Here is a 21,002-nt window from a genome sequence, read left to right on the forward strand (position 1 = left end):
CCTTGTATCGAGAGGGAATACTTCTCATGCATCCAAAATACTTGAGCCAACCACTATGCCATTTGTGTCCACCATACCTACCTACTACATGGTATTTATCCGCCATTCCAAAGTAAATTGCTTGAGTGCTACCTTTAAAATTCCATCATTCACCTTTGCAATATATAGCTCATGGGACAAATAGCTTAAAAACTATTGTGGTATTGAATATGTACTTATGCACTTTATCTCTTATTAAGTTGCTTGTTGTGTGATAACCATGCTTCGGGGACGCCATCAACTATTCTTTGTTGAATATCATGTGAGTTGCTATGCATGTCCGTCTTGTCCGAAGTAAGAGAGATCTACCACCTTTATGGTTGGAGCATGCATATTGTTAGAGAAGAACTTTGGGCCGCTAACTAAAGCCATGATTCATGGTGGAAGTTTCAGTCTTGGACATATATCCTCAATCTCATATGAGAATAATAATTGTTGCCACATGCTTATGCATTAAAGAGGAGTCCATTATCTGTTGTCCATGTTGTCCCGGTATGGATGTCTAAGTTGAGAATAATCAAAAGCGAGAAATCCAAAATGCGAGCTTTCTCCTTAGACCTTTGTACAGGCGGCATGGAGGTACCCCATTGTGACACTTGGTTAAAACATGTGCATTGCAAAGATCCGGTAGTCCAAGCTAATTAGGACAAGGTGCGGGCACTATTAGTATACTATGCATGAGGCTCGCAACTTGTAAGATATAATGTAGATAACTCATATGCTTTATTACTACCGTTGACAAAATTGTTTCATGTTTTCAAAATAAAAGCTCTAGCACAAATATAGCAATCGATGCTTTCCTCTTTGAAGGACCATTCTTTTTTACTTTTATGTTGAGTCAGTTCACCTATCTCTCTCCACCTCAAGAAGCAAACACTTGTGTGAACTGTGCATTGATTCCTACATACTTGCATATTGTACTTGTTATATTACTCTATGTTGACAATTATCCATGAGATATACATGTTACAAGTTGAAAGCAACCGCTGAAACTTAATCTTCCTTTGTGTTGCTTCAATGCCTTTACTTTGATTTATTGCTTTATGAGTTAACTCTTATGCAAGACTTATTAATACTTGTCTTGAAGTACTATTCATGAAAAGTCTTTGCTTTATGATTCACTTGTTTACTCATGTCATTACCATTGTTTTGATCGCTGCATCCACTACATATGTTTACAAATAGTATGATCAAGGTTATGATGGCATATCACTTCAGAAATTATCTTTGTTATCGTTTTACCTGCTCGGGACGAGCAGTAACTAAGCTTGGGGATGCTTGATACGTCTCCGACGTATCGATAATTTCTTATGTTCTATGCCATATTATTGATGATACCTACATGTTTTATGCACACTTTATGTCATATTCGTGCATTTTCCGGAACTAACCTATTAACAAGATGCCGAAGTGCCGGTTCCTCGTTTTCTGCTGTTTTTGGTTTCGAAATCCTAGTAACGAAATATTCTCGGAATTGGACGAAACGAAGACCCGGGGGCCTATTTTGCCACGAACCTTCCGGAAGACCGAAGAGCATACGAAGTGGGGCCACGAGGTGGCGACACCACATGGCGGCGCGGCCAAGGGGGGCCCGCGCCGCCCTATGGTGTGGGCCCCTCGTTAGCCCCCGACTCGCCCTTCCGCCTACTTAAAGCCTCCGTCGCGAAACCCCCGATGCGAAAAACCACGATACGGAAAACCTTACCGAGACGCCGCCGCCGCCGATCCCATCTCGGGGGATTCTCGGAGATCTCCTCCGGCACCCCGCCGGAGAGGGGATTCATCTCCCGGAGGACTCTACACCGCCATGGTCGCCTCCGGAGTGATGAGTGAGTAGTTCACCCCCGGACTATGGGTCCATAGCAGTAGCTAGATGGTTGTCTTCTCCTCATTGTGCTTCATTGTTGGATCTTGTGAGCTGCCTAACATGATCAAGATCATCTATCCGTAATACTCTATGTTGTGTTTGTCGGGATCCGATGGATAGAGAATACCATGTTATGTTAATTATCAAGTTATTACATATGTGTTGTTTATGATCTTGCATGCTCTCCGTTACTAGTAGAGGCTCGGCCAAGTTTTTGCTTTTAACTCCAAGAGGGAGTATTTATGCTCGATAGTGGGTTCATGCCCGCATTGACACTCGGGACGAGTGACGTAAAGTTCTAAGGTTGTGTTGTGCTCGTTGCCACTAGGGATAAAACATTGGCGCTATGTCCGAGGATGTAGTTGTTGATTACATTACGCACCATACTTAATGCAACCGTCTCGTTGCTTTGCAACTTAATACCTGGAAGGGGTTCGGACGATAACCCGAAGGTGGACTTTTTAGGCATAGATGCAGTTGGATGGCGGTCTATGTACTTTGTCGTAATGCCCAATTAAATCTCACTATACTTATCATGACATGTATGTGCATTGTTATGCCCTCTCTATTTGTCAATTGCCCGACTGTAATTTGTTCACCCAACATGCTTTTCTCTTATGGGAGAGACACCTCTAGTGAACCGTGGACCCCGGTCCATTCTTTTAATACTCGAAATACAAATCTGCTCGCAATACTTGTTTTACTCGTTTTCTCCGCAAACAATCATCTTCCACACAATACGGTTAACCCTTTGTTACAGCAAGCCGGTGAGATTGACAACCTCACTGTTTCGTTGGGGCAAAGTACTTTGGTTGTGTTGTGCAGGTTCCACGTTGGCGCCGGAATCTCCGGTGTTGCGCCGCACTACATCCCGCCGCCATCAACCTTCAACGTGCTTCTTGACTCCTACTAGTTCGATTAAACCTTGGTTTCTAACTGAGGGAAACTTGCCGCTGTGCGCATCACACCTTCCTCTTGGGGTTCCCAACGGACGTGTCAACTACACGCATCAACGGCCAGCAGGACGTCTACGACAACTAGGAGCTTCTTCTAACGTCAAGCGTTGCCTGTGGAATAGATAGTCCAGTACTACTTCGCTTCCGCTACGTATTTGTGTATTGATCATTAGATCAAGTGTTGTAATGAGACTGGATCATGTGATCCTTTTTATGTAATGACTACTATGGTATTGTAATGAATGATGACTCTATGATATTCAACTGTTATGTCTCGCAAAAACAATCTTCCTGGGATTGCGATGTATGGCATAATAGGCATCTGGACTTAAAAATCCGGGTGTTGACATCAAAGCCCGAACACATTGTGTCATGAGGCAAGTGAGGGTAGGTTGTTCCGTGTGGAGGTACATAAACAATAGATGCCAGAGAAAATGGAGCATTTGAGTGAGAGAGTTGAACATTTTTAGCGATACCATGTATTGAATGTGATAATGCTAACAATGACAAGGTGCACATAGTCACAAATGATTACGAACAAAATAGTTAGGTAAGGAGTGATATAATGAACTGTCTTCTAACAATCTCTTGTCTTGCATTTTCCTTTCACAAAATGTAGTTTAAATTCTTGTTTAAAATTATATGGCATGATGATTTTATTTAGTGTTAGCATTTGTAAAAAAAATGTTACTATTCACTACCATTTTAATGTCACTAGATGCATTGTCGAGGAGGTGAACGGGTAGTGAAGATGGAAAGCAAGGCAAGTTGATCAGGTGAGTGCATTGCAATGGAGAAGAGATCAAGCATAGGGGAGCATGGTCGATGGTTGGAGGCAAGTCACCAGTGGGAGCGATCTATCATAAAAGAGTGATTATGTACCATTAGTTCATTTCAGATCTCCAAGCTCCGCGGAAGAACAATTTAAGTGCTATAAGGGCCTATCCGATTCAAAGTGGGGGATTAGAAACCGTAGCATTTTCCCCCTTGTGTGGAATGAACCATATAGAAATTTTCAGAAGGATACTTTTGCACTCTACTATTACACAGCGATTTTCAATCAGGCAAACTCCATTTTTTACACCTTTACCATATGAAAATCCCCTACGGTGTAATTTTTATATTAAAACACAAACTCCTTGAGAAGAGGCCTAATTTTTCCAGTGTTGAATCAAACTAACTCTGGTGCAAACAAATAATCTTATATATTTGGAGTAGTTATGACATTGCAATCATTTTTTTCTATTCCCGCATCTTTGAAATCTTGCAAATCGAAAGTCCTTAATCCATCATGTCCAAAAAAAAGGTTTAATCTATGCGTGGAGGCTGGACCACAATCTTTTTCTGATATAGTATGGAAATGGAACTTTAAATCATGCACGAGCAGGTTTCCGGATCTCCGGACATGTGTGCAATCTTTTGGCAGAAAGAGCATTACCTAAATTCCATTCTTAGAAAATTGCACGTACTCCAGCTGATTGGACCAAACGAAGGCGCGTCACCAGATTGTCGAGTCACAAAAGAATATGGAGCAACGCGCATGTGACCATATATGTCTGCCAATCTTGCATCGCATATATAGGGCCATGCGAAAGTTACCCACACATGCAGTTGGTCACTTCTTGGGCAGGATATCTCCGAGTGCTCACGAAAGAACACTCGGAAGAAGATGATGGATGATCACATAGACAACGCACAATGACATGCAACAAAGAGGATATTGGTTAGGCACTCACGGTGCCTTTTCGAGCTTTCGATCTCATCTTGGGTCCTTGGTGGATCGAGCACAACTGCACAAGGGCACAAGTGTATCTATGCTCAAAAAATAAAGGACAGTACGTAGCCATGGATTCCAGACAGGTTTCCAGCTCGACGGCCCTACTTGAATGTAAGATGTGTACATTTTGTACGGCATTACCGTTTTCTATGAGCATTTGGTTTCGTGAGCCTTGGACTCCACGTTTGCAACTCTAGAAGCCCGGGGCCACGTACCTTTCACTAGCTTCATCCAGTGTTTGTGTCATGCTCCGCCACTGATTAGACGTTGGTTTTGAGATACTCCTTCCGTTTCCTTTTAATTGACTCTAAGTACATTAGTAGATATATATAGAACTTAAATAGGTATAAACGGGAACAGCAAAATCGGGCGACAATTTCCCCCCTCACCCCCTCTCAACTCGCTACAGTACCTGAGCCGTCCCTCGTTCTCACCGGGCCGCTCCTCCTTCCTCTCCGCCGGGCTAGCCGGCCGGAGTTGGAGAGGAGATGGCGCCGGAGTAGATAGGTGTAGTTTTAGTTCTAGGTTATGGTCCTATATGGCGTATGGCGTGGATGCCGGGAGGGAGGAGGCAGATCTCTGCGACCAGATCTGGCTTTGCATCGTCTCCAACCTCTGCTTCATGGTACTCCGGTGGTTGGAGTCGAAGGTGTGGCGGAGGAGGGAGGCGAAGAACTCCGTAAATAAGGTGGCTTTCTATGGATTTGGTGGCCGACGAAGCAACAGTAAGCTCTTTCTCCTTGTTCGTCATGGTGACGAGTACGGGGATGAGCTGCTGCTTGCTATCGGTGGATGGCCGCTGCATCCACAACAGGGGAGTATGACTGCTTCTCACCGGAGGACTACAACGACGCCTCCAACCCTCTGTGATGACGGATCTTCGCCGTCCTCAGGGCTTTGCTCACTGGAGGATTCCCACGGCGCCGTTGTCGCCGTATTCTATGGCCGAAGGGCGGCTCCTCCAAACTTCTGTGATGGCGGCGGATCTACGCCATCCTCAGGGTTTCAACAACCTCCAGGCACCTTTGTTGTTGTGGAGGCTCTCTTGCTTAGCTGGAGTTGGCTCCCACCTCTGCGCCCCAAGTGGTCATGTCCGGTGGCGTGGAGGTTGACTCCGGCGAGGCTCTGCGTGGTGGAGCAGGAGCTTGACCTGATCGCGTTTTTCTTCTTCTTTCTGAGGTCCTTAGTGCAAATGTTAAGGGTTGGACTGTATTTTTTGTTTTCTTTAGGACCCTTTCTATGATTTGTAACGCCACCGCTGTTAAAGAAATGAAGCTCTAGGTCCTTCGGGACCTCTCCTGTTAAAAAAAATAGGTATAAACTTACGGTAATATTTGATATGGCAACTGAGCTGCCATGTCGGATGCGCAATATATGTTTGAGTTGTTCGCCTAATTAGCTGCCACATTATCTCGACGTGTTGAATCAACTTGTCACCATAGGAAACCATAACATTTAAAAGTCAAAATAATAAGAATTTTTCAATGGCTATATTTTTCCAGAACTTCAAAATTAAACAAATTCGTATCCTTTTGTTAAATGTTTTGGACACTTAGAGCAGAACACAAGAGACCGAGGGAAGTACCGCTAGTTTATTTAATCATTTTGGTGACATGTTAACAGTGTAAACATGTGAATAGGAGATCCAGAATTGATCTAGGGTTTATGTCCCTCTTGTCAGCGCTGCCCCTGGTCTGTCCCACCTCCAAAAGCTTTTGGGCCTTGGAGGTGTGGCGGACCACAACCCCTCGTCATCGGGGGGATTTTAGTTCTTCTTCTAGAAAGTTTCAGTGTCTTTTTTAAGATGGTGAGGTGGAAGTGACAACCTGAGGTCACGATAAGGTTCCCTGTCCCTTTATGCGCTTAGTACCAGCGGAGGGCACGTGAAGTCATGTGTCCGGCGGATCTTCTAAGATTCGGTCAGTTTTCATTTTCATTTACATGGTTGCATGTTTGTATCTTTTCATCTACGGTTCACATCATTGACGATGGTTGCTGCTCTCGTGTGCTAGTTCATGGAGACCTTAGCACGATAACTTTTCATCTGTCTACTATAACAAGTTTTATAACGACATGTTTTGCCTGGCTCTAGTGAAGCAGAGGTAAAGACACTGGCACGCATTTAGCTGAGCGTTTATAATAATCGCTAGGTGGTCTAAGGGCTGTATGTATTTTTTGTTACTTTTTATATTTATTATACATACGTTGGTGATTATTAATAGATCGGGGGAGAAAAATATGAGCGGAAACAGTTGCTTTCCTAAATAACTAAGCAAATAGCTTGGACTTGGGAGAGTCGGATCGAAGGCGTACCGGCAAGACCCATGTTTACGTACGTGATTGGCTTTGATCGCGTGGAAGCGACCGGGTGTTTATTTCATTTCGTGAGCGCGTCTTCATACTCTGTTCTGATCCAAGCTCGTGAGGAGGCATTGACGTGCACAAGGCGATAAACTGATAATCCATGTTGAATCTTGGTCATCGAGGTGGCTGACCAGGAAGAGGCTACGCAGAGACAGCTACCTAGAGCTAGTTTACGAGAGCAGGGCTGATTGGTTAAGCCATCGATCACTAGTCCTTGTGAAAAGGATTGCGATATTTTGCCGACATAGCTGACGGCACGGAGGCAGCAGCGAAGTCGGAATGAACTGACGTTGATTATAGTTGCTCACGTAGTGTTAATTTGGATCGGACATCGGAGGATAAAATAGTCGCGAAGGAGACGCCGTCCCACCGCCAGCTGAGCACGTCGCATCGACCGTCTGGATGGACGCGGTATTTCATTTTCCAAGCCCGGTCAGCTTGTCTCCAGCATAGCTCCAGTACAGGAGCGAGCCGCAGTTGCTTTCGCATACGGGAGGCTCGTGGATGTCGCGGCACGGCGTCCAAACGGCCTTCACCGCGATTTAAGAAAGGATCCACATAGACGGGTGGGATAACCCGCACTATGTTACAGCCCTCTTCGTGGTGATCATGGGGCTATGCGCGTCCTACTGTCGTCGTGCATACCAATGCCGGTGATCACCGCGCCACGGCCGTGCGTGTACGTGCTCGTTAATGTTGGTGATCACAGCACAACACGACGCTCCTCTCCCAGAGCAGGAGGATAACAGCCCCGTCAACTTGTACCGTGAGCATGACGTGAGCAGAGGGCCGATGTTCATGGAGTGGATGTGCATCTGGCAGCGGGGGGCGAGAGGGGCGTCGTGCACGCTTGGGGCATCAAGATTTCCCTGTTGTACCTCGCTGGTTCTACATGCAGCTCAAGGCGAGCGATTTCACAGGTAGCTCTCTCCTTGCCCACTGAGATTGCGCATGTCATGGCTAGGCAGCTCAAGATCGTTGTACTTGCGCATGTGAGTGTGGCGGCAAGACCTGGTAAGTTCTATGAGTTTGGCATGCATATATAGTGGTACCTGTTAGAATTATATCTTTCTATATATGAACGGAACATGCTAGGTGTATAAAACATATTTTGATCTAGTCAATCCCCTAGTTAAGTCAATATCTCTAATCGTGTGTAACCATGTATGGCCTATTGAGTTGACTTTAAACACGCACACGATATCAAGACAGAGGTATCACTTCCACAAAAACGCACAATACCATGACAACTTGTACTTCATGAGAGGGCAGAAAAGTTCGTCGAGAAGACAACCCCGCGTGAAAAATACATCGCCGTCTTCAAGCTGTTGAGCGATGGCTTCAAGATGATGCTACTCAAGAACACCACCTCCTCCGAGACGTTCATGTTTGTAGATGCCATGGCACGACAATGTAAGTATTGTTAGTTTTATTGGCTAGTTAGTTTGTTGGGAGGTCGTTTAAATCCTTCTTTTTGTGGCAGGGGAGTGTTCCCTTGGTGTAAATAGTAGTCAGATTACATTGGATGCGCGTGATGTTCAACTTAAGTATCTATGTCACTAATTCTCAATTGTGTGTGTTAGTTCATAATTCAACTATGGTTGTGATGTCGTAACCTCACCATTTTTTTAATACGGCGAGCACATCTCATTGTGGGTGTCCCTATGGCAGCTTGGCAACCAAACAACACTACTTTGTCTCTGCTCCTCCTCCCAGAAACGGAAACTTCAAGCATCCAATCAATTGCACCTCTACGTTTCTAGTATATGACCCGACAAACCAAACAACGTCAACGACGTGGATTTTGGGTCATTTCCCTATGGCCATGCCCCCTAGGGCATGCTCCCTCATAGCTCCAAAGTTAGCGCATGCAACCCATCATGCCCTTAGACTATACGCCTTAGTGTGGGGATCCCACAAAACAGACGTGCATGCAAACTCGTATCCAACCATATCGATTATGATTTATCTTCTTTAATCATTTTTTTTTACTTATTTTTCATTCTTTTCTTACTTATGATGCTACTTTTTCATAGGAGATTGGATGATAATCTAAATAAGACACAATTCGACAAATCCAAACTAAAATGTGGCACCACATGCTAGTTGCACCTCTTCGATATGGATTATCATATCTGGAAGGCTATTGGCATGGCTGCATCACATGGGGATCAATAAGGGTGCATGTGGAATCCCACTCGTAAGTCATGTGCAAACCCACAAGTCAACTTTTGAGCAACAAAATTCAAACTAAATGACTTTGATGCAGTCAACCTCACTTACACCCTAAGGATTAAGAGGTTGCAGTTTTGCAGGTGACATGCACGATGGCCTTGGTGTTTTGCGCTATTATTAGATGCATGACTATTTTTGTGTTGACGCTTCACAAAATTCGAGGGGTGTAAACATGGAATTTAAGACTATCACGTGATTTGAAAAGGAAAAAAAGACTTAAGAAAGAAAAAAGACTTTGAAAAAAGGAAAAGATTCGACAAAAAAATGAGGGACGAGAGACCACATACTTTTTGGGAAGGCTTAACGGTGATTTATGGGCATGTGCGCTAGAGAAAAGCGGATGTTTTACACGTTCATGTTACAAAGCAATGGATTAATCTTCCCAACAAATTGAGCATGTGTCAAGCTCTCACAATTGGTGGACGATTTTATGGAAGTTAGAAGTGCCAACCAAATTTCGTTCTTTCTGGTGGTAGCCTGGTAGGGTGATCAATGAGCATATTCCGTGCAGACAAGAGCTTAAAATGAGACATATATAGGAACTTGCATTCTACAAGACTTGCGGTGTGGAGCAGGAGACCATATTCCAGGGACTCTTTGTGTGCACCTAGGTACGTATATTTTGGCAAGAATTAAAGAAAGCAGTGCAGATCAAAATCCTTAAACTTCACCGGCCTAGATCATGCATGGAAAACTGATTTGATTCATGGCACAAAGTCCACAAGGGATGAAACTTGTGTGATTCTATGTGGCAGCTGGTCAGTCTGATAAAAAAGAAACTCGATGGCAACAAAGGCCAACTGATCATCGACTTAGTGCATTGGGCCCTAGAGGCAGAGACTAGAGATGAGAGTTCCGGATATCAATTTTGATGCTGAAGCACATCATGGTACCTCAACCTTGGTGATGAAAGATCATGATGGTAGCACTCTTTTGGGACAAGCGTTGTGGTATAGCGATGCATCAAGCACATTAATCATGGTAGCACTTTCGATTCCTCATCTAGTTCTTCATTACCATATGGTGGATACATTAATCATGGTATCGCTTTCGGTTCCTCATGGAGTCCAATTGGCTCTAGTTCTTCATTACCATATGGTGGATATATTATATGCTAAAGAGGTGTTAAGTCTAATGGGAGACCCTAGAGGTGGTAGAAGTCCAATTTATCATTTTTTTAATTCTTAAAAATAAAAGGAAAATAAACATAAAAGAAAAAACAGAACATAACAGAAAACCATGATTAAAAAAGGCCAACACCCAATTGCTCTGGTATGTACCCCGGGCAGGGTGTGCGACACACAGTACGCGCTGACCTAGTTGGTGTACACGAAAAGTCGACGAACCCACTATTCCCTATTCACCGCCCACTAGGGCACAACCCGCAGCGGGTGCTAGCTTGGTCAGGCCCAATAGCGGGGGTGGGATGTTTCGGGTGTTTTTTCGCTGGTTTTATACTGTTTTTCTCCTGTTTATTCGATTTTATTGCTGGTTTTTCAGTTTTCTTGCTTAGTTTTTTGAACTTTTTAATATTTTGAACATTTTTCATTTTTGAACAATTTTTAGTTTTTTTTTCGAATTTGAATTTTTTCAAGTTTGAACGTTTTTTATTTATTGCTTCAAATTTGAAATATTTTAAATAATTTTTAAAATTTAAGCAGAAAGAAAAAAAGAAAAAACGCAGTACCTATTTGTTGAGCCGCGTTGGACCGGCCTATGAATCATCCGCTTCAGGTCGCTCTAAACGACGAACCCGCCAGCTCGTACGGCCGATATTACAGCCCGGCCCGTTAAGCCATCACGGTAATCTCCATCCTCTTCTTGTATCGTGTTTGCTGGTCTCCCTCGCCCACTCTCTCGCAGCCGCCATCTCTAGAAGCTTCCAGGCTACCCAGACCATGGCAGGCGAAACCAAGGCCCCGACCCTCGCCGAGGTAAACACCATCGGAACACCCCATACCCCGTTTCCTCTTGTACAGGGAAGCTCCCGATCTAGACTTCTCGGCCCGGCAGGGTAGGTAGATCCAGCGGGCGCCTTCAGATCTGCGGTTTCTGATGGGTTTTCGCCGTAGGGGTCTAGGGGTTGCTGTTCAGCGGTTGAGGTTTTGGCTGGCTTACAGATGTTGTTTGTATTTCGCGGATTCCGAGATGAGGAGTGGTTGTCTCATTTGGTCGATGTACTTGCGAGTATAGGAGCCTGTACGCGTCAATTGTCAGGAGTCGGAGTGGAATAGTTAGTAGTTCGTGCCCCCGGCCTGTCTTGATCAGCTTAAACCAGTAATTGGCTCGTGCTAAGTGCCCGTGGATGTGAATTTTACATCTGCTATGCTGTTCAGGGTGTAGTTGGGTTGTTTGGGGATCAATTTTTTTAGTGAAGTGGGCTGATGGTGTGATTCGTGCAGAGGTTTGAGTAGTGTGGTCGATTTGAGGCTGGAGAAACTGAAAATTGTTTTGAAGGATTTGTTGTAAATGAGTAGTAGGAGCTCATACTTTTTTCTAGATTCTAGATGGGTTGAGATTTTTTCAGAAGTATAATTTTGCTGGTGGTTCTAGAATGTTCCAAAACAATTAGGACATCTTTGTATATACTAGATATTGCAGGCGAAGTTTCTAAATATGCGATCTCTTATTTGCAAGCCTCAGCCTCATTGGTTGTCCTAACCATAAATAGGGTCAACTGAACCCACCAATTGGACCACTGCCATTTGCCTCGATCCTTGTGTCGAAAGAGAAAAAATCTAGGTACTTGGAACTTCAGAAGATGATATAAATGGTTCTCGCAATACTGCTGGGTCAGTTACGCAGTTACTTTGTGAATGTGAACCAGGATACTTTATTGGAATAGTTCACTTTACAGATTTTTATTGGTAGTGCTCATTAGTAATCATCCTTTCCTTACCAAAATTTGAAAGTCTGTTGTGTCTATAACATTCTTGAAGAAAATGCATCTCATGTATATATATTCATAATTACACGTCAGCTTCTGGTGTGGCAAAAGGTTCTGCGTGGAAGTTAGTACTGTTGCTTGCTTTTGTATACTGCATTGTTTATTTTTTTATAGATGTGCTTATATTGGTGGTAGACAACTGCTTTAAGGCACTTTGCAATTTTATTTGTTTTTTCAGTTTCTGTGACATTTTCATACAATTTGTTGAAATTTGAAATAGCTTGTGATTTTGTAGGTCTTAGTGATGATTTAGTTATATGGCTTGTTTCACAAAAGAAAGGTAGTTATGTGAATTTGCATGTATGCATTATATAGTAACTATTTGTTGTACATGAAGAATTGTAAGAATGTATATGCAATTTTCTTAGAAACTATGTAGTACTTGGTCTTTCGCAGATGCAAAGAATCTGGAGCTAGGCCTTCTATCAATAGTCATATTTGGCTAGGCAATGTAGAGTAGGCTATGATAATTAAAACTTAGATATGTGTGTGTATGTGTGTCCCTTCTCAAAGTTATGCACCATGTGATTATTAGTTATGTGCTGCATGATAGAATTAGAATATTGTTCATGTTACACGCAGGATTTGATTTCTTTCTTTGTCTGCCCAAAACATAAATAATGATATATTAAGTATTTGTTATGTAAGTTGGTTTGTGTGTATTGTGGTATTCCATCACTTTTGGTCTTTTGAGATCCAGAACCTGTGTTTTAAACTTGACCTCCATTTGCAGGAATATTCACTCCCACCACAAGAGGTTCCAGCGGAAAAAGCAGCTGAGGAGAAACCTGAAATTGCTACTGAGGCTGAACCTGTCCCTGCATCAAATGATGAAGCCCCTCCAGCTGCTGAGGCGCCAGCTACTGTAGAAGATAAGAGTGAAACATCTGTGCAAGATGATGTTGACAAGTCGGAAGCAGAGGAAACCAACACTGCAACAGAGGAAGCAACTGAGACTGCTGAGGAAGAGGCTGAAGAGAAAGCAGAAATCAAGGTTTGATACCATTATTATAAACTAATTAATGGTAAAATAACAGTTCATGTTATAAGTGCCAATTACTGAGCATGTTTCATTTTACAGATTGAGACAGCACCAGCAGATTTCCGTTTTCCAACAACTAATCAATCAAGGCACTGTTTCACGCGCTATGTTGAGTATCATAGGTATGACTATTGCTTTCATAGAGTGGAGAGGTGTATTGGTTCACATGCAGGCATTCTCAGTAATTGTGGTTGCTTAATCAGGTGTGTTGCTGCGAAAGGAGATGATGCCCCTGAATGTGACAAGTTCGCAAAATACTACCGATCTCTTTGCCCTGGTGAATGGGTATGTTTTTCCTGCTTTCACACTGTCTGTAAAGTTTCCTTTCGGTATTGAGAACTTGAGATTAACAAAGTATTTTTGTGCATTCCATGATTTAGCTCGTTTGTGTATGCTCTTCATGTGGTGACAATTGTTGCAATTGGCAGTACTGCCATTAATGTTTTTATATAGATGAATTTTGAAGAGGCCAAAATAAGCTTCTGCAGTGTTATTGGTACAGACATAGTTTATTAAAGATTACTATTGGTATGAAAGTGGTATTCACTGACTTTGGTCTCCTTGCACTGTGGGTTTATTAAGCTGGATATGTAGTTCTTCCAAAAAAAGATGAATACCTTTGGATCCATGAACTTGTGATTCATTTTTAAGTGTCAAATCGGTTTGCCTGGTGAATGACAATCTGGCAGCTCTATTTTCTAGAATCATTTATCCTGCTTACTGTTACTTCTGATAATTTAATTTATAACAACGCAAAACTGTAAACCCTGAAACTTTTTTTTTTGCTGGTTTTCGTATAAACCAGTCTACATGAGCTAGAGAGAATTGAGTTGAGTCACTACTACTGTAATGCATATTTTTTTGTACATTAATCATCAGTTTCACATGGACACTTATAAGCATGATTGAATCTGCCACTTCTTAGTTGTATATTGCATCTAGTCGCAATGTAACATGTTTATATCAGTCCTAAATAACGTTTGGGCTCTTGAGAGTTGACCGTTGTTAATATTGTGTTTGATCTGCAGGTTGACCGTTGGAATGAGCAACGGGAAAACGGCACCTTCCCAGGACCTCTGTAATCTTGCGTAAAGGGAAAACTCTGCCTCTCTGATTGATGACAGGTTATGGGAGCTGGAGGGATCGTCTTTCTTTTTTGGAGAACTTTAAAAATAAATATTCTTCAGTTACCTGGATGATGTCTTAGGACTCTTCCTAACGATCACTTCCCGCCAGGGATACGTGCATTATGGCTATAATTTTCGTGCTACTGTTCTCTCAGGATGATGAGGTTGCTCGCCTGGAGAAAATACATGTTGACATAAATCTTGTCATGTTCATGCTTTGTTATCTTCACTGTAACTTTTACGTATCCAGTTTGGTGAGCGTGCAAGCATGCACTTTAGGATTTCTTCAGACCGTGCTTAAATTGTGCAAATACCGTTTTTATAGGGTTGATCTCCACCTGTTAGGTTGCCATTTCAAAATTTGCACGGAAGTACCTCATACCTCGTTTCTGACAAGACAAACTGCTGTGCTGCTAAGGATGTAGAGTAAACCTGCAAGCCCACATTATATCAAAACTAAAACTTGTTAGTCTGACGACCTGTTTGTGGGTTTATGCTGTCTCTGGTTTGCATCCTTTGCCCTACTCATTTCGCCCTGATATAGTGATATTCATGTTGCTTATCAACTCGCTCTGTTTCATAAATCTTGATGTGGTTTTAGTTCATTTTGAACTAAAACTGTGATAAGAATTTTGAAACAAAGTTTTAAAATAAAACCACGACTAAGAAGTGTGGAACGATGCATGAAGTACATTCTCAGTCTGGCTCTCCTAGCGGCACCATCATGGCTAGAGCCTCTGCAGAAAATATGCAAATGGTTGTACAGTCTCTTACAGCATGAAAGGCATGTAAAATTTCATTACAAAGATGATCATTAGTAAAAAAGAAGAAGGATTTACAACTAATGCCATAAAAAATGTGTCCAATCAATATTTCTTCATACGACAAATTGGTCATATTTGGTTAGAGCAAATACCCCATGAACACCAAGCAATAACTTGGTGTATATCTACAGCTTGTTTACGGTGTGTTAGGAATGTGATGTTCTTCCCTAAAAAAAGGAATGAGATGTTCTAGAAACATGCAATATTTCAAGTTTGAACTCATTCATTTTGTAGCCATGTAAAAGACAAATTCTACAATGGATAGTAGCGTCTACAGCTTGATACCCCATCCATTTCAATGAAGGCACCCTTATTTTCCATGTTTTTTCTTTAACCAAGAATTACTTCAAATACATAAAAATTATTGGCGTAAAATTATCACCATTAGAATGTGTTTTTAATATGAAATCCAACGATACTAATTAGGTACAATATATTTAAGATTTTGTTGCTCAATTTTTCAGTTAAACTTTGCCTTAAAAAACACATGCGTTGTATTCATCGAACGGATGTAATACTATTCATCAATGTATTTAACCTTTTTAGATCTCCTAAATGATTTTGGATCTAAACTTGAAATTTTGCGTGCTCATTGAACTACACCTAGTGAAATAACTGTTTTTCTTTGATATTTATATTTGAAACTTGTAAACATGATTTTATGATATTTTCTTTTTCATTTGTCTATGAATTTTGCTCACACTCTTTTGAAATTTGTAATTGTGCTGACTCAATATGAACACTGAGGTAAAAAAAAACTAGGAAGAAAATTAAACCACGTCTTTTTCGGAAAGTATCATTTGCTCGGAATAAACCTAAAATCATGGTTTACAAGTTTTCAAAAAATCTGAAAATAATTCTGCACATAGTTAGTGTTGTATCCCACAAGCATGTAAAATCCTGACTTGAAATTCTTTGTATTGTGGGCTACACAAAAATGACAAATCTGATAAAGTTTGGGGATTTGAAACATACTTCTACAGATCTACATTTTTCTTATTTTTTACAGCTCAGAATACAAAGTGTTTGGAATTGATATTTTACACGTTTGTGGGATAATTCATGAACTACATCCGAATATTTTTTTTCAAGTTTTTAAAGACTCACAGATATGGTTTTGAATTTTTTGAACTAACCAGGAGCACTGGAGCTCGGGAGCACGAAATCTGCGTTCCGTCTTTTTGGAAAAATTGTTACAGGACATCGCTATTTTCTGGCGTTTGCCAGAACACACCGTTCCATTGTTTCTTGCCGGTACCATTACAATTTTGTGACAGATTTACTAAAACACACAATCTTAAAAAACGGAAAGTTTTGCACTTTTTTTTTCTTCAAAACCAGTCATAGCATGGTCATTCCAACCAAAAGTGTATTTTTTTCCTTTTTAAATGTGATGTGTTGCGGCAAATGTATCATGAAATTGTAATGGTAGCTAGCAAAGACACAATCAAACGGTGTGTTTTGGTAAACGCCAAATACCAAATTTTCTTCAAATTTTTTTGGTTCCTGTTTCTTGTTTCTCGTTCTCAGTCAGATGATGTCGTTAAATTTTAATTACAACTTATAACTAGAACGAAAATCACGATACAAATTAAATGGTGTAAAACTTAACGGAGCATAAAGTTACTTCTAGCAAATCTCTTTTTGTTTTAGCTGAACCACATTTTCTCTTCTGGATCATCATCTTCTTCTTTCCCCACTCCACAGTCCCTACCAAAGCAAAATCTTGGACTGTACCGTCTCCGGATCCGGAGCCTCCTTTTGGGGAGTTTTGCGCAGTCCAGCAAGCCACCAGCGAAGATGGCGACGTTGGCTGTGGAGGATGTGCTGCGCGTGAACGGTAGCCGCCGTTTCGCCGCCGCGCTGGCCGCCGCCTCCCCCTTCGCCTCCCTCGCCGACGCGCTCCTCGCCGCCCGCCGCATCTGGCTCAACGAGGTAGGTAGCCCTCGATCGCCGAGTCTCTCTCTCCCCGCGCTCCCCTTCCTCCCGTCCCGATCCACCTCACTTCCCGTACTGATCCTTGCTGCTCATGCGCGTGCCATCGCTGACGAATCAAGGTCGACGTGAATGGATGGCTGGAGGCCTTCGCCGCGCACCCGGCCATCGGCACCACCTCTCCCTCCGTCTCCAAGTTGGTTTCCTTACTCTTACTTCTGTTGGGCTTCAGTTCGCTTCTTGCTGTCGATGATCTTCAGTCACTGACTGCAGGTGGAGCAAGGAGGAGCAATCGGCAGCGATTTCCACAGCCACTGATTCGACCGCGCAGGTGACACGCCCTTGTTCGCTGCGTCCCTCGCGTCTGTGATCTGATTTGTGGACTCAATTCCCTTTATTCGAACTGTTACAGGAGCTGGCCGAGTGGAACGCCAGATACAGGGACAAGTTTGGTTTCGTGTTCATGATATGCGCGTCTGGGAGGACTGCCCCTGAGGTCTTAGCTGAGCTTAAGGTCTGCATATGTCCATCCTAAATCCTAATACTGTATTTGGTTCCTGTAATTGACGCATATATGCCTGTCTGGGTCATTTCAATAATTCTTGTAGCAGCAATGAGGCTTGTTTGTGCTGAACACTTTGCTACTAGTCCTCTCTCTCTCTCAAATAATGTGGTATTGTCATCCGTGGAATACCAGCAAAATCATCCATGGTATAGTAGTGCCCTTCCTATGTGAATCAGGATTCTTGTACTGAAACTAAATTATGTTGTTCATTTGGCTTTTTTACATCGCTAGGGGTACATAATGTTGAGTTATCCTTGATACAGTGCATTTACATGCTATGACGTGATCCCCAAATCGTACTACTAGAAAGCTTTGATGCGACTTTTTTTCCTTCCTATTTCTGTAATGGCCTTAGAGCTATCTTACCATGCTCCTTCTGTTTTTCAGAGACGTTATGCAAATAGGCCAATTGTTGAACTTGAGGGTGCGGCACAGGAAGAGCTGAAGATCACTGAGCTGCGCCTTGCAAAGCTTTTCTCGTCAGAGGCTGCTGCTCCCACTACTTCAGCTGAAGGCCATATTAGCCAACCAGATAAAGCAGCAGGTATTGATCAACTATATCTATTGACACAGTAGGTGGTAAAAAAAATATACTTTTTTCTCCACTTACGTTACTTGTGCCTTTTCTTTGTTATCTACCATTTAGTTCAAAGAAATTGTCCTCACATGCTTGGGTTTTCTTCCAATGGTAGTCTTATTGGTCTATCTGTTAAATGCTACCAAGCCTGGAAATCATTTTCGTGGCCAGTAAAATTGAGTAAACAGTTCTACTATGCGTTTTTGTTTTTTCCATAGGGTGGTGTTACTTTGCATGCAAAGGCTCGTGTTTGATGTTATCTAATCTTTCTACTTTGAGCTGGAAATATGGTTGCCTCCCATAGGTTTTTCTATAGCAAGCCCCTCATAGTTTTTTTTTAGCAAGCTCCCAATATGTTGGTATACGAACTTTGCAAACATAATATACTGACTTGTATTTATGAATACTAAATAAAGGTCTACTCCTGCAATTATCACATACAAGAACTTTGCTTACTGTGGTTCTAGCACTAGGAGTCAAGGTTGCTGAAACATCACGCAGTTTAGCTGCCATGTTGCTTTCACATGCGTGGGAGGACCCTAATCATTGCTGCAAAAAGATCCTGAACAAATTTTTTTCTGTGTAATTTTTTCAGAAATGCAAACATCATTTTGCAGCATTTTCCCGTGAATCTGAAAAACTTGCGAAGTGTAGCAAAACATGTAGTAACATTTTGGACACACCAATGTAGCAAAAGGAAATAGTGGATGCAACAAATCTCCATTGTTTGGAACAAAACATTGGTAAAGCCTTGTCGATGTTTACAACGAAAAAACCAATACATGCAACATTTGTGCCCAACTCTTCCAACATTACAGAAACACGTATGCAGCCTTGGAGAAATCTCTCTGTAGCATGCGCACAAAAATCATTGTAGCATTTTACCCATGCTTAAACAACAAAATCAATAGTCGTTTATTGAAATCAGAAACACCTTTTGCAACATTGAAATATCCCCCAAAAAACTGACCTCCACCATCATCTAGCCCTTCGTCCACGAGCTTGCTGGCAATGAATCGGACTTGCTGGAGCCTGATCCTGCGACCCTGCAGTTATTCCTCTCTCCACCCAACTTCCCTAACCTGATCGGAGTTCTCCCCTCGAGCGTCCATGGCTGCAGAAACAAGTATAATCCATGGTGGTCCATTGCATCCATGGCGAGCTCGCCGTCCTTCACGCGTGGTGCCACAGGAGGAGCACCCGACGAGGACGGCGGAGTAGCAGTGGCCACAGCAGCCAGAGTAGTAGGCGGAGGAGCAGGGCGATTGGCCACAGCAGACGGAGGAGTAGGTGGAGGAACGGGGCCGCAACAGCTGGAGTAGTAGGCGAAGGGGTGGCTGTCGCCTGTCGCAGCAGCCAGAGGAGCAGTAGATAGAGGAGGAGCAGCGGGGTGGGGGAGGGCAGTTTTGAGAGACAAAAGCCGAGCCAGCCAATCCATCAGCCGGCAGTTTTAAAGAGTTCTCCATTTATTAATCTGAATGCAACTCAATTACATCTAGACAAATAGAAACTAGACTCAAAATGAAGTAAACAATTTAACTTCCATTCTAAACATCGTCTTGAAGATAACTGTGTTGAAACGTCACGGAAATAGTTCATATTGCTGAATGAGCATATGCTGGAAAGACAGTCGTATGGCCTGGATTTTCTCATTCTGGGGCTTTGTCTTTTTTATCCATCTTGGCAGTTGTTTTTGCAGTACAATTGTTCGCACTCTATTTTTCCATAATTAGCCAAATTGTTTTGTGCACGCTTTCTTGTGCGTTTTTGGAAGTGGAACATATTGATAGTATTTTTTTTTATATCTGTGCAACTTCTGGTAATTTTAGCTTCTTAATTTTTTTATTGAAATTTTCAAAAGACCGCATGCGGATTATTGGAGCACACCTTGGAGCTCTACCCCAGCCTTCTGCCAATAAAGCTTCTCAAACTACAGGTAGTTCGAACCGGACACGCCCTCCTATCACAACCCATGTGTTGGACACTGCTCTTGGATCACCAGCATCTGGAATTGAAGTTCACCTGGAGATGTGGAAGGCTGTGTCAAGTCCCCCGTCATTCGAGAACAAAGATTTTAACGGATGGACAATGCTAGGCTCTTCAATTACAAACAATGATGGACGCAGCGGTCAACTGATGGACATCGTCGACAATGTGGCTCCTGGTTTCTACCGCATAAGTTTCAATACCTCCAAGTATGCACCGTCAGGGTTCTTCCCTTATGTGAGCATCATATTTGAGATAAAAAAGAGTCAGACGACCGAGCATTTCCATGTTCCTTTGCTGCATTCTCCTTTCTCCTTTACCACTTACCGTGGCAGCTAAGATGTCAACTTGCGTGTAAGTTGCATCTGATCAGGGAAGTGTTCCTAGAACATGTTTAAATGGCTATGAGTCTGATTACATGTCACTGACACTATTATACTTTACTTAAATAATATTGTTCCATCTAACGGGAACGTTGCAATGGCAAAGGAGCAGTGTGTATAAATATTTTTTATAACTTAATATTTGTTATTAGTTTTGTTACTTCTTAACACATGATATGTATGTCTGCAAGATGATTGCTCGCCACCTTTCCAAGTCCTGGTTTGTACTGGGAAAATAATCCGAACGGACGAACTTGAGCCTATTTGTAACATCACGAATATAATGATGCCTTGTCTCAATTTGTTTATTTTTGCTACTCCGTATGAAATTTGGGATATTTGAATACCTTGATAGATGTCGTATTATCATAGAAAATA

At 42.3% G+C, this 21,002-nt stretch overlaps 2 protein-coding genes across 3 annotated transcripts; both read left to right on the forward strand.

The window, feature by feature from the left end:
• The first annotated feature begins 11,053 nt into the window (after positions 1-11,053).
• Positions 11,054-14,589, forward strand: LOC124702566 (cytochrome c oxidase subunit 6b-1-like). Its single transcript, XM_047234717.1, has 5 exons — positions 11,054-11,172; positions 12,919-13,179; positions 13,267-13,349; positions 13,431-13,512; positions 14,256-14,589. Exons 1-5 carry the CDS (start codon positions 11,137-11,139, stop codon positions 14,307-14,309), a joined length of 516 nt encoding a protein of 171 aa, XP_047090673.1. The 5' UTR covers positions 11,054-11,136; the 3' UTR covers positions 14,310-14,589.
• A 2,272-nt stretch (positions 14,590-16,861) lies between these two features.
• LOC124702565 (uric acid degradation bifunctional protein TTL-like) lies at positions 16,862-20,722 on the forward strand. 2 transcript variants are annotated; one of them, XM_047234715.1, is made up of 6 exons: positions 16,862-17,113; positions 17,236-17,309; positions 17,387-17,444; positions 17,526-17,627; positions 18,066-18,222; positions 20,117-20,722. In XM_047234715.1, the coding sequence occupies exons 1-6, from the start codon at positions 16,979-16,981 to the stop codon at positions 20,578-20,580; spliced, it is 990 nt and encodes a 329-aa protein (XP_047090671.1). In that variant the 5' UTR covers positions 16,862-16,978; the 3' UTR covers positions 20,581-20,722. The 2 variants fall into 2 exon arrangements, with proteins under 2 accessions (XP_047090671.1, XP_047090672.1); XM_047234716.1 differs by having other exon boundaries at positions 16,863-17,113; positions 20,192-20,722.
• The last annotated feature ends 280 nt before the right edge of the window (positions 20,723-21,002 follow it).

The sequence above is a fragment of the Lolium rigidum genome, chromosome 3, assembly GCF_022539505.1.
Source record: "Lolium rigidum isolate FL_2022 chromosome 3, APGP_CSIRO_Lrig_0.1, whole genome shotgun sequence".
NCBI lineage: Eukaryota > Viridiplantae > Streptophyta > Magnoliopsida > Poales > Poaceae > Lolium > Lolium rigidum.

Excerpts from the sequence above, each read along its gene's own strand:
- LOC124702566 (XM_047234717.1), top strand. The coding sequence starts at position 11,137 with ATGGCAGGCGAAACCAAGGCCCCGACCCTCGCCGAG. Across the intron at positions 13,350-13,430 it reads CGCTATGTTGAGTATCATAG|GTGTGTTGCTGCGAAAGGAG; the intron begins GTATGACTATTG and ends TTGCTTAATCAG. Across the intron at positions 13,513-14,255 it reads CTCTTTGCCCTGGTGAATGG|GTTGACCGTTGGAATGAGCA; the intron begins GTATGTTTTTCC and ends TTTGATCTGCAG.
- LOC124702565 (XM_047234715.1), top strand. The coding sequence starts at position 16,979 with ATGGCGACGTTGGCTGTGGAGGATGTGCTGCGCGTGAACGGTAGCCGC. Across the intron at positions 17,628-18,065 it reads AGGTCTTAGCTGAGCTTAAG|AGACGTTATGCAAATAGGCC; the intron begins GTCTGCATATGT and ends TCTGTTTTTCAG. Across the intron at positions 18,223-20,116 it reads CCAACCAGATAAAGCAGCAG|ACCGCATGCGGATTATTGGA; the intron begins GTATTGATCAAC and ends AATTTTCAAAAG.